This window comes from Symphalangus syndactylus, chromosome 23 (genome assembly GCF_028878055.3).
Source record: "Symphalangus syndactylus isolate Jambi chromosome 23, NHGRI_mSymSyn1-v2.1_pri, whole genome shotgun sequence".
Lineage (NCBI taxonomy): Eukaryota > Metazoa > Chordata > Mammalia > Primates > Hylobatidae > Symphalangus > Symphalangus syndactylus.
In genome coordinates this window covers 38,392,377-38,404,414 of record NC_072445.2, presented here as the reverse complement: position 1 = coordinate 38,404,414, position 12,038 = coordinate 38,392,377, and the positions used below count along the sequence as shown (strand labels likewise).

General features: G+C 49.1%; 1 protein-coding gene across 1 annotated transcript; it reads right to left on the bottom strand.

The window, feature by feature from the left end:
- Positions 1-5,311: 5,311 nt before the first annotated feature.
- Positions 5,312-5,551, bottom strand: SMIM40 (small integral membrane protein 40). The gene has a single exon (XM_055263762.1). It carries the CDS (start codon positions 5,549-5,551, stop codon positions 5,312-5,314), a length of 240 nt encoding a protein of 79 aa, XP_055119737.1.
- Between the last annotated feature and the right edge of the window lie 6,487 nt (positions 5,552-12,038).

Below are 12,038 nucleotides of genomic sequence, written 5' to 3'. Positions count from 1 at the left end.
CGAGGCGGGCGTATCATGGGGTCAAGAGATCGAGACCATCCTGGCCAACATGGTGAAACCCCGTCTCTACTAAAAATACAAAAAAAAATCTGGGCGTGGTGGCAGGCGCCTGTAATCCCAGCTACTCAGGAGGCGGAGGCAGGAGAACCGCTCGAACCCGGGAGGCGGAGGTTGCAGTGAGCCAAGATCGCGTCATTGCACTCCAGCCTGGGCGACAGAGCGAGATTATCTCAAAAAAAAAAAAAAAAAAAAGAAAAGAAAAAGAAAAAAAAGGGTCTTGTTCTATCACCTAGGCTGGAATGCGGTGGTACGATCATAGCTCACTGTAACCTCAAATTCCTGGGCTCAAGCCATCTTCCCACCTCAAGTAGCTAGGACTGCAGGCGCACACCACCTCACCCGGCTCACCACCTCACCCAGCTAATTTTTTTTTTTTTTTTGAGAAGGAGTCTCACGCTTTCACCCAGGCTGGAGTGTAGTGGCGCGATCTCGGCTCACTGCAGACTCCGCCCCCCGGGGTTCACGCCATTCTCCTGCTTCAGCCTCCCACGTAGCTGGGACTACAGGCGCCCGCCACCTCACCCGGCTAATTTTTTGTATTTTTAGTAGAGACGGGGTTTCACTGTGTTAGCCAGGGTGGTCTCGATCTCCTGACCTCGTGATCCGCCCGCCTCGGCCTCCCATAGTGCTGGGATTACAGGCGTGAGCCACCGCGCCCGGCCTAATTTTTTTTTTTTAAGTTTTTTGTAGCGGCTGGGTGCGGTGGCTCATGCCTGTAATCCCAGAACTTTGGGAGGCCGAGGCGGGCGGATCACCTGAGGTCAGGAGTTTGAGACCAGCCTGGCCAACATGGTGAAACCCCGTCTCTACTAAAAATACAAAAATTAGCTGAGCTTGGTGGCACGCGCCCGTAGTCCCAGCTACTCGTGAGGCTAAGGTAGGAGAATCGCTTGAACCCGGGAGGCGGAGGTTGCAGTGAGCTGAGATCAGCCACTGCACTCCAGCCCGGCGACAGAGCAAGACTCCGTCTCAAAAAAAAAAAAAAAAAAAAAAGGTTTTTTGTAGCGACAGGGTCTCACTGTGTTCCCCAGATGGATGTTGAGCTCCTTGCCTCAAGCAATCCTCCCACCTCAGTGTCTCAAAGTGCTGGGATTATGGGCATGAACCGCCACTCCCAGACTACTATCTTATTAAATATTTCTTTTTAACAGTTATAAAAATGTGTACGATGGGCCAGGCGCGGTGGCTCACGCCTGTAATCCCAGCACTTTGGGAGGCCGAGGCGGGAGGATCACGAGGTCAGGAAATCTAGACCACCCTGGCTAACACGGTGAAACCCCGTCCCTACTAAAAATACACACACACACACAAAAATTAGCTGGGCGTGGTGGTGGGCGTCTTGTAGACCCAGCTACTCGGGAGGCTGAGGCAGGAGAATGGCGTGAACCCGGGAGGCGGAGCTTGCAGTGAGGCGAGATCGCGCCACTGCACTCCAGCCTGGGCGACAGAGCGAGACTCTGTCTTAAAAAAAAGGCCGGGCGCGGTGGCTCACGCTTGTAATCCCAGCACTTTGGGAGGCCAAGGCGGGTGGATCACGAGGTCAGGAGATCGAGACCACGGTGAAACCCTGTCTCTACTAAAAATACAAAAAATTGGCTGGGCGTGGTGGCGGGCGCCTGTAGTCCCAGCTACTCGGAGAGGCTGAGGCAGGAGAATGGCGTGAACCCGGGAGGCGGAGCTTGCAGTGAGCCGAGATCGCGCCACTGCACGCCAGCCTGGGTGACAGAGCGAGACTCCGTCTCAAAAAAAAAAAAAGTGTACGATCACATGTTTATAAGAACATTCTGTTCTTATAATAATTGTAACAAGGCCGGGCGCGGTGGCTCAAGCCTGTAATCCCAGCACTTTGGGAGGCCGAGGCGGGCGGATCACGAGGTCAGGAGATCGAGACCATCCTGGCTAACACAGTGAAACCCCGTCTCTACTAAAAATACAAAAAATTAGCCGGGCGAGGTGGCAGGCGCCTGTAGTCCCAGCTACGCGGGAGGCTGAGGCAGGAGAATGGCGTGAACCCCGGGGGGCGGAGCCTGCAGTGAGCCGAGATCGCGCCACTGCACTCCAGCCTGGGTGAAAGAGCGAGACTCCGTCTCAAAAAAAAAAAAAAAAAAAAATAATAATAATAATAATAATAATAATTGTAACAGTAACTCCTCCAGGATAATTTTTAACAACTAGAGTGTTACAATCACAGGAAAGATATTTTTCATCTCAATTAATATATATGTATATGCAGGAAGATGTAAAAGATTGGTCAATAAAGGACTTTCAAGTATAAAAGCATAAAGTTTGTGGGGAAGTGGAGTAGTAGTAGGAGCTCAAGGAGAAAAGAGGTGATGAAAGAAAAAAAGGAATGATTCCCAACTGGTAAGTACTTATTTATACTTTTTTTTTTTTTGAGATGGAGTCTTGCTCTGTCACCCAGGCTGGAGTTCAACGGCACAATCTCGGCTCACTGCAACCCCCCCTTCCTGAGTTTAAGCGATTCTCCTGCCTCAACCTCCTGAGCAGCTGGGATTACAGGCACACAATACCATGCCCAGCTAATTTTTTGTATTTTTTTTTTTTAGTAGAGATGGGTTTTCGGCATGTTGGCCAGGCTGGTCTCGAACTCCTGACCTCGTGATCCACCCAGCTCCGCCTCCCAAAGTGCTGGGATTACAGGCGTGAAGCACCATACCCGGCCATCACTATGATATTTCAATTCCACTGGACAATAAATGGTGATCTAATTGTTTTATTTTAAAATGTGGGGCCAGGCACGGTGACTCACGCCTATAATCCTACCACTTTGGGATGCCGAGGCGGGCAGATCACTTGAGGTCAGGAGTTCCAGACCAGCCTGACCAACATGAGGAAATCTCATCTCTACTACAGATACACAAAATTAGCCAGGCATGGTCGTGGGCGCCTGTAATCCCAGCTATTTGGGAGCTGAGGCAGGAGAATCCCTTGAATTTGGGAGGCGAAGGTTGCAGTGAGCCAAGATCACGCCACTGCACTTCAGCCTGGGTGACAGAGCAAGACTCTGTCTCAAAAAATAAAAAAAATAGGCCAGGCGTGGTGGCTCAAACCTGTAATCCCAGCACTTTGGGAGGCTGAGGCGGGTGGATTACCTGAGGTCAGGAGTTCGAGACCAGCCTGGCCAACATGATGAAACCCCGTCTCTACTAAAATTACAAAAAAATTAGCTGAGTGTAGTGGCGGGCGCCTGTAGTCCCAGCTATTTGGGAGGCTGAGGCAGGAGAATCACTTGAACCTAGGAGGCAGAGGTTGCCGGGAGCCAAGATCGCACCACTACACTCCAGCCTGGGCGACACAGAGAAACTCTGTCTCAAAAAAATAAATAAATAGGCCAGGTGCGGTGGCTCACACTGTAATTCCAGCACTTTGGGAGGCCAAGGCGGGCAGATCACGAAATCTAGGAGTTAGAGACCAGCCTGGCCGATATGGTGACATCCCGTCTCTCCTAAAAATACAAAAATTAGCCGGGCATGGTGGCTGGCACCTTTAGTCCCAGCTACTCGGGAAGCTGAGGCAGAAGAATCGCTTGAACCCAGGAGGCGGAGGTTTCAGTGAGCCGAGATGGTGCCACTGCACTCCAGCCTGGGTGACAGAGCAAGACTCCCTCTCAAAAAATAAATAAATAAATAAATAAAATGTGGCCAGATGCTGTGGCTCACTGCCTATAATCCTAGCACTTTGGGAAGTTGAGGTGGGTGGATTGCTTGATCTCAGGAGTACAGACCAGCCTAGGCAACATAGTGAGACCTCATCTCAATAAATCAATAAATAGGCTGGGGGCAGTGGCTCACGCCTGTAATCCCAGCACTTTGGGAGGCTGAGGTGGGTGGATCACTTGAGGTTAGGAGTTCCAGACCAGCCTTGCCAACATGGTGAAACCCCCCCCTCTACTAAAAATACAAATATTAGCTGGGCATGGTGGCACACACCTGTAGTCCCAGCTATTTGGGGGCCTGAGGCAGGAGAATCGCTTGAATCTGGGAGGCGGAGGCTGCAGTGACCAGAGATCACTGCCACTGCACTCCAGCCTGGGCAACAGAAGGAGACTCTGTCTCAAAAAAAAAAAAAAAAAAGAGTTCAAGACCAGCATGGCCAACATGGTGAAATCCCCATCTCTACTAAAAATATAAAAATTAGTCGGGCATGCTGGAGCACACCTGTGCTCCCAGCTACTCAGGAGGCTGTGGCAGGAGAATTGCTTGAACCCCAGAGGCAGAGGTTGCAGTGAGCTGAGATTGCGCCAATGCACTGCAGCCTGGGCGACAGAGCAAGACTCCATCTCAAAAAAAAAAAATAAATAAATAAATAAATAAATAAATAAATAAATAAATAAAAATGTGAATATTTTCAATATGCCAGAATTACATCCTTGAAACAATTTTTATTTATTTTTTTAAATTTTTTATTTATTTATTTATTTATTTATTTTTGGATGGAGTTTCGCTCTGTCACCCAGGCCGGAGTGCAATGGTGCGATCTCGGCTCACTGCAACTGTCTCCCGGGTTCAAGCAATTCTCCTGCCTCAGCCTCCGAGTAGCTGAGGCAGAGAATCAGGTGCCCACCAACTTGCCCGGCTAATTTTTGTATTTTTAGTAGACACGAGGTTTCACCATATTTGCCAGACTGGTCTTGAACTCCTGACCTCAGGTGATCCCCCTGCCTCGGCCTCCCAAAGTTCTGGGATTACAGGCATGAGCCACTGTGCCCGGCCACAGTTTTAATTTATGATGAAAATTTTTAGATACCTACTTAAAGATATATGAAGGAGTATATACTTCTTCAAAATTATTTCCCTGAGTATAGGTGCAGAATTTAAGACTGCTGCCCTGGCCGGGCGCACTGGCTCACACCTGTAATCCCAGCGCTTTGGGAGGCCAAGGCAGGCAGATACCTGAGGTCGGAGTTCGAGACCTGCCTGACTAACATGGAGAAACCCTGTCTCTACTAAAAATACAAAATTAGCCGGGTGCGGTGGCGCATGCCTGTAATCCCAGCTACTCAGGAGGCTGAGGCAGGAGAATCCCTGGAGGCAGAGGTTGCAGTAAGCCAAGATCGCACCATTGCACTCCAGCCTAGGCAACAAGAGCAAAACTCCATCCCCCCAAAAAAAAAAGACGGCTGCCCTAAGCTATCCAAGAATCTCCTCCACAGCCCCCAACACTCCCATTTCCCTCCTGTCTCCACTCTCACCTCCTTGGTGGGGAAAGAAGATGTTTATAGGAAAGGTGGTCACAATTCCAGCTCCTCCTCCTTCTGAGGTGTCCCCAGTAGCCAGTCCCCTAACTTTGCCCATGGTAGTGACCACAGCAGCTTACAAGCAGCCTCCAGCATCAGCAGTGTCAGGAAGAGGGCCAGGAAGATAAAGAAAGCCTTGTCCAAGGCACGTCGCACAGGACCCCTGGGAGGAGAGGGACCCTGGGCAAATGCCAGGAACACATCCCCCTCGTCCACATCACCTTCCTCTGCCATCCTGACTCACAGTCAGACAGCTGGCTGGATCAGGGGGCTAGGATGGAAGGCCTTGCTCAGCACTGCTAGGATTAAGGGGCGTGGCCACGGCAAGTCCTGCACCTGCCAGTCCTGACCTTAATTCCCACACCTAAGAGAAAAGAGAGAGGACCCTGTGAGCCTTCGGATCAATTATTTAAACATCCAGTGTGATGTGAAAGGTCTGGACTAAATGATCCATGAACTCTATTCAGCTATTTCATAGTATAATTCTGTGATTTGGAAACTGAAGGCCCAACATGGAGGCATAAGCTAGAACTGCCTGTCAATCTGGGTCTCAAGTCTCAAAGGCTCAAGGCTCAAAATCTTAGGACCCAACTGATAGAGAGTGAGGAAATGGACCTAACATACATCTGCGAGCCATTGTCAGTCAAGGATCTAAAGCCCCTTCTGGCTGGATGGTAGCGGGTGAGATGGTCTATCCTAACCAAGGCGGGTGGGAACAAGCAGAGGGGACTTGAGTTTTCACAGGAGTAGTTCTCCCCACTGGGTCTGCAGGCAGCTAAGTTGAGATGGTATAACCCAGAGCACTCTCTTCTTAACTTTTGGTCTCTGCAGTACCAAGGGAGGATTATCATTGACTGCATGAGCCCAAGGGGAGGCTTATAAAAAGACAAAGACCGTGATGGATCAGCAGGGCAAGGGTATGTGATTGGGACTTGGCTATTGGGTTGGGGTTATTTTACTTTACTTTACTTATTTACTTACAGACGGAGTCTCACTCTGTCTCCCAGGCTGGAGTGCAGTGGCACGATTTCAGCTCACTGCAACCTCTGTCTCCTGGGTTCAAGCAATTCTCCTTCCTCAGCCTCCCAAGTAGCTGGGACTACAGGCATATGCCACCACGTCTGGCTAATTTTTTTGTATTTTTAGTAGAGGCGGGGTTTCACCATATTGGTCAAGCTGGTCTGGAACTCCTGACCTCAAATGATCCGCCCACCTCGGCCTCCCAAAATGCTGAGATTGTAGGTGTGAGCCACTGCGCCCAGCCGGGGTAATTTTAAAGAAGGGTGAAGTTTTGCCATCGATGGTCCAGGTCTCAGAGGCTACCGGTGGAGGATGTGGTTGAGGAGGTTGTAGGGGCAAGGATTGAAGACCTTTTCTTTTCTTTCTTTTTTTTTTTTTGATTGATTGAAGACCTTTTCTTAGACCGGGCATGGTGGCTCACGCCTGTAATCCCAGCACTTTGGGAGCCCGAGGCGGGTGGATCAATTGAGGTCAGGAGATCGAGATCAGCCTGGCCAACATGGTGAAACTCTGTCTCTACTTAAAATACAAAAATTATCTGGGAGTGGTGGCGCGTGCTTGTAATCCCAGCTACTCAGGACGCTGATGCAGGAGAATCTCTTGAAACTGGGAGGCGGAGGTTGCCATGAGCTAAGATTGTGCCACTGCAACTGCACTCCAGCCTGGGCGACAGAGTGAGACTCCGTCTCAAAAAAATAAAAATAAAAAGGAAGACCTTTTATTGACCCTGTTCCCCAGGCATTGGCCTGAAGGTTGGGTAAGGAAATTGAAGCCCATCTGGAGACAAGGGATTCCCCCAAGTGAGGCTGAGGGAGGGGAGGGGGAACGGTGGAGGAAGCAGTGTGTGTAGTAGTGAACCTTATACTGGGAACCTTTGGAGCCTCCTACCTAAATTATTTCATTTCCATTTTTACCTCAATAGGAAGATCTTGTTCCTTTTTTTTTTTTTTAAGCAGTTCTTTTTTTTTTTGAGATGGAGTCTCGCCCTGTCGCCCAGGCTGGGGTGCAATGGCACGATCTTGGCTCACTGCAACCTCTGTCTCCCGGGTTCAAACAATTCTCCTGGCCGGGCGCGGTGGCTCACGCTTGTAATCCCAGCACTTTGGGAGGCCGAGGCGGGCGGATCATGAGGTCAGGAGATCGAGACCATGGTGAAACCCCGTCTCTACTAAAAAATAGAAAAAATTAGCCGGGCGTGGTGGCGGGCGCCTGTAGTCCCAGCTACTCGGAGAGGCTGAGGCAGGAGAATGGCGTGAACCTGGGAGGCGGAGCTTGCAGTGAGCCGAGATTGCGCCACTGCACTCCAGCCTGGGCGACGGAGCGAGACTCCGTCTCAAAAAAAAAAAAAAAACAATTCTCCTGCCTCAGCCTCCCAAGTAGCTGGAATTACAGGCACGTGCCACCATGCCTGGCTAATTTTTTGTACCTTTAGTAGAGACGGGGTTTCACAATGTAGGCCAGGCTGGTCTCGAACTCCTGACCTCGTGATCCACCCACCTCGGCCTCCCAAAGTGCTGGGATTACAGGCGTGAGCCACCGCACCCGGGCCACAGGATCTTGCTCTGTCACCCAGGCTGGAGTGTAGTGGCTCAGACATGGCCCACTGCAGCCTTGATCTCCCTGACTCAAGCAATCCTCCCATCTTAGCCTCCTGAGTAGTTGGGACCACAGGTGTGTGTCACGACGCCTGGCTCATTTTTGAATTTTGTAGAGACAGGGTCTTGCTATGTTACCCTGGCTGGTTTTTAACTCCTGAGCCTAAACAATCCTTCCACCTCAGCCTCCCATCATTCTGGAATTACAGGCATAAGCCGCCATGCCTGACTAGGAAAACCTTCTTTACTTGGGAAGTCAGGTCACCCCGCAAAAGAGCAGAAATGATGTTATAATGTTGTTTCGAGGGCTGGGCGCGGTGGCTCACGCCTGTAATCCCAGCACTTTGGGAGGCCGAGGCGGGCAGATCACGAGGTCAGGAGATGGAGACCATCCTAGCTAACACGGTGAAACCCTGTCTCTACTAAAAATACAAAAAATTCGCCAGGTGCGGTGGTGGGTGCCTGTAGTCCCAGCTACTCGGGAGGCTGAGGCAGGAGAATCGTTTGAACCCGGGAGGTGGACTTTGCAGTGAGCCAAGATTGTGCCACTGCACTCCAGACTGGGCGATAGAGCGAGACTCTGTCTCAAAAAAAAAAAAAAAAAAAATTAGCCAGCTGTGGTGGCGGGCGCCTGTAGTCCCAGCTACTCAGGAGGCTGAGGCAGGAGAATGGCGTGAACCCCAGAGGCAGAGCTTGCAGTGAGCCGAGATTGCTCCACTGCACTCCAGCCTGGGCGACAGAGCAAGACTCTGTCTCAAAAAAAAAAAAAATGTTGTTTCAAGTCATGCCGCATTGTCTTTTGCTGTAGCTGCAAAGGAGTCTCAAAAGAGTGAAAAAAACCTGGACTGGAATTTAAACTGATCACTTAGTTGTGTGAAGCTGTGGACAAGTCACATGACCTTTCTTTACTTTTTTTTTTTTTTTAATAAAATCAGAAAAAGCTCTTGCCTCCCAGAATTATTCTGAGAGATAAATGAAATAAAGGTTTTTTGATGTGGGTTTTTTGTAAATTATAAAGCACTATGTAAATGTAACATATTAATCTCTGATACCCTCACTTATGTCCCAGGCAAGTGTGCAATAAGGCCACACAAACACCTTTATTGTCTCTTTACCTTTCTTTTCACATGGTAGGTTCAGCACCAACATCTTATGTAATAAATAAACCTAGCATCTTGTTGGAATTTTTTTAATTTTGAAATAATTTTCAGCTTACAGAAAAATTTAAGAACAGTTCCAAGAACTTCGGCATGTACCTCTTTCACTCAGATTTTCCATTTGTCATCACTTGGCTGTATTTGTTCCATCTCGCTCTCAACCCCAGTATAACCATGTGTTACAGGTTGAATTGTGTCTTCTAAAAATTCATATGTTGTGCAGCCATAAAAACGAACAAGAGCTGGGCTGGGCGCAGTGTCTCATGCCTGTAATCCCAGGACTTTGGGAGGCCGAGGCGGGCGGATCACAAGTTCAGGAGATCAAGACCACCCTGGTTAACACGCTGAAAGCCCATCTCTACTAAAAACACAAAAAATTAGCTGAGTGTGGTGGCGGGCGCCTGTAGTCCCAGCTACTCAGGAGGCTGAGGCAGGGGAGTGGCTTGAACCTGGGAGGCGGAGGTTGTGGAGAGCTGAGATCGCACCACTGCACTCCAGCCTGGCAACAGAGCGAGTTGTTGCCAAAAAAAAAAAAAAAAAAGAAAAGAACAAGATCAGGCCAGGCGCGGTGGCTTATGCCTGTAATCCCAGAATTTTGAGAGGCCAAGGCGGGCAGATCACAAGGTCAGGAGTTCGAGACTAGTCTGGCCAACATGGCAAAAACCCATATCTACTAAAAATACAAAAATTAGCTGGGCATGGTGGCAGGCCCCTATAATTCCAGCTAGCGACGTGGGAGGCTGAGGCAGGAAGATCACTTGAACCCAGGGGGCCAAGGTTGCAGTGAGCTGTGATCTCACCATTGCACTCCAGCCCCAGTGACAGTATGAGACTCCTCTCAAAAAAAAAAAAAAGGTGAAGAATTCATTTGTTCGCATCTCTCACTTATAAGTGATGATGAGAATACATGGACACACGGTGGGGAACAACACAACTGGGTCCTATCTGGGGGAGTGGGGGAAGGAAGGGCACCAGGAAGAATAGCTAATGGATGCTGGGCTTAATACCTGGGTGATGGGATGATCTGTGCAGCAAACCACCATTGCACACGTTTACCTATGTAACAAACCTGCACATCCCACGCATGTACCCCGATCTTAAAATAAAAGTCGAAAGAAAAAAAATAAAATTTATATATTGAAGTCCTAACTCCCAGTTCCTCAGAATGTAACCTTATTTGGAAATACGGTTGTTGCATATGTAATTGGTTCAATGAGGTCATACTGGAGTTGAGTGGGCCTCTCACCCCCTTTATTAAAGAGGGAAGTTTGGACATACGTTTGCAGATAGAATGACATGTGACCATGAAGGCAGAGATCAGGTTGATATGTCAAAGATTGCCAGCAGGCCAGGCGCCATGGCTCATGCCTGTAATCCCAGCACTTTGGGAGGCCGAGGCAGGTGGATCACCTGAGGTCAGGAGTTCGAGACCAGCCTGGCCAACATGATGAAATCCCATCTCTACTAAAAATACAAAAAATTGGCCGAGCACAATGGCTCACGCCTGTAATCCCAGCATTTTGGGAGGCTGAGGCGGGCAGATCACGAGGTCAGCAGTTTGAGACCAGCCTGGTCAACATGGTGAAACCCCACTTCTATTAAAAATACAAAAATTAGCAGGGTGTGGTCATGGGCGCCTGTAATTCCAGCTATTCAGGAGGCAAGAGAATTGCTTGAACCTGGAGGCAGGGGTTGCAGTGAGCCGAGAGCGTGTCACTGCACTCCAGCCTGAGCGACAGAGCGAGACTCTGTTTCAGAAAAAAAAAAAAAAAATACAAAAAGTTAGCTGGGCGTGGTGGTGGGTGCCTGTAATCCCAGCTACTCAGTCGGGAGGCTGAGGCAGGAAAATTGCTTGAACCTGGGAGGCGGAGGTTGCACTGAGCCGAGATCTCGCCATTGCACTCCAGCCTGGGCGACAGAGCAAGATTCTGTCTCAAAACACACACACACACACACACACACACAAGATTGCCAGCAAACCACCAGAAACTAGTAGAAAGGCCTGGAACAGATTCTCCCTTACACGCCTCAGAAAGAAGCAACCCTGCCTGCACCTTGATCTCGGACTTCTAGCCTCCAGAACTGTAAGCCAATAAATTTCTGCTGTTTAAGTCACCCAGTTTGTGATACTTTGTTACGGCAGCCCTAGCAAACTAAAACACCATTCTAATCAGGAAATCAATATCACTCTTCAATTCATAGATCCCATTCAGATTTCACCAGCTGTCCCAGTAATGACTGCCTCTTCTTTCTTTTTTAAATTATCTTTTTTTTTTTTGGAGACAGGTCTGTTACCCAGGCTGGAGTGGTGCAGTGGTGTGACCTCGGCGCACTGCAACCTCCACCTTCTGGGTTCAAACAATTCTCCTGCCTCAGCCTCCCAAGTAGCTGGGACTATAGGCACATGCCACCACAGCTGGCTAATTTTTTTGTATTTTAGCAGAGACGGGGTTTCACCGTGTTGTTCAGGCTGGTCTTGAACTCCTGAGCTCAGGCAATACACCCGTCTAGGCCTCCCAAAGTGCAATTATATATTTTTTTAACGGCTTTTTTTTTTTTTTTGAGATAAGGTCTCACTCTGTTGCCCAGGCCAAAGTGCAGTGATGCTATCAGAGCTCACTGCAGCCTCAAACTCCTGGGCTCAAGTGATCCTCCCACCTGAGCCTTCCAAAGTGCTGGATCTACAGATGCGTGCCACCATACTTGGCCCATCTGTCCTTTCTAGTCCAGGATCACATACTGCATTTGACTGTCATGTATCTATCTGTAGTCTCCTTCAATCTGGGAAGTTCTCAGTCTTTCCTTGTCTCTCATGAATTTGACAGTTTTGAAGAGGTCTTTCATTTCTTTTTTTTCTTTTCTTTCTTTTTTTTTTTTTTAAACAGGTTCTTGCTCTGTCGCCCAGGCTAGAGTGCAGTAGCAGGATCATCGCTCACTGCAGCCTCAAAC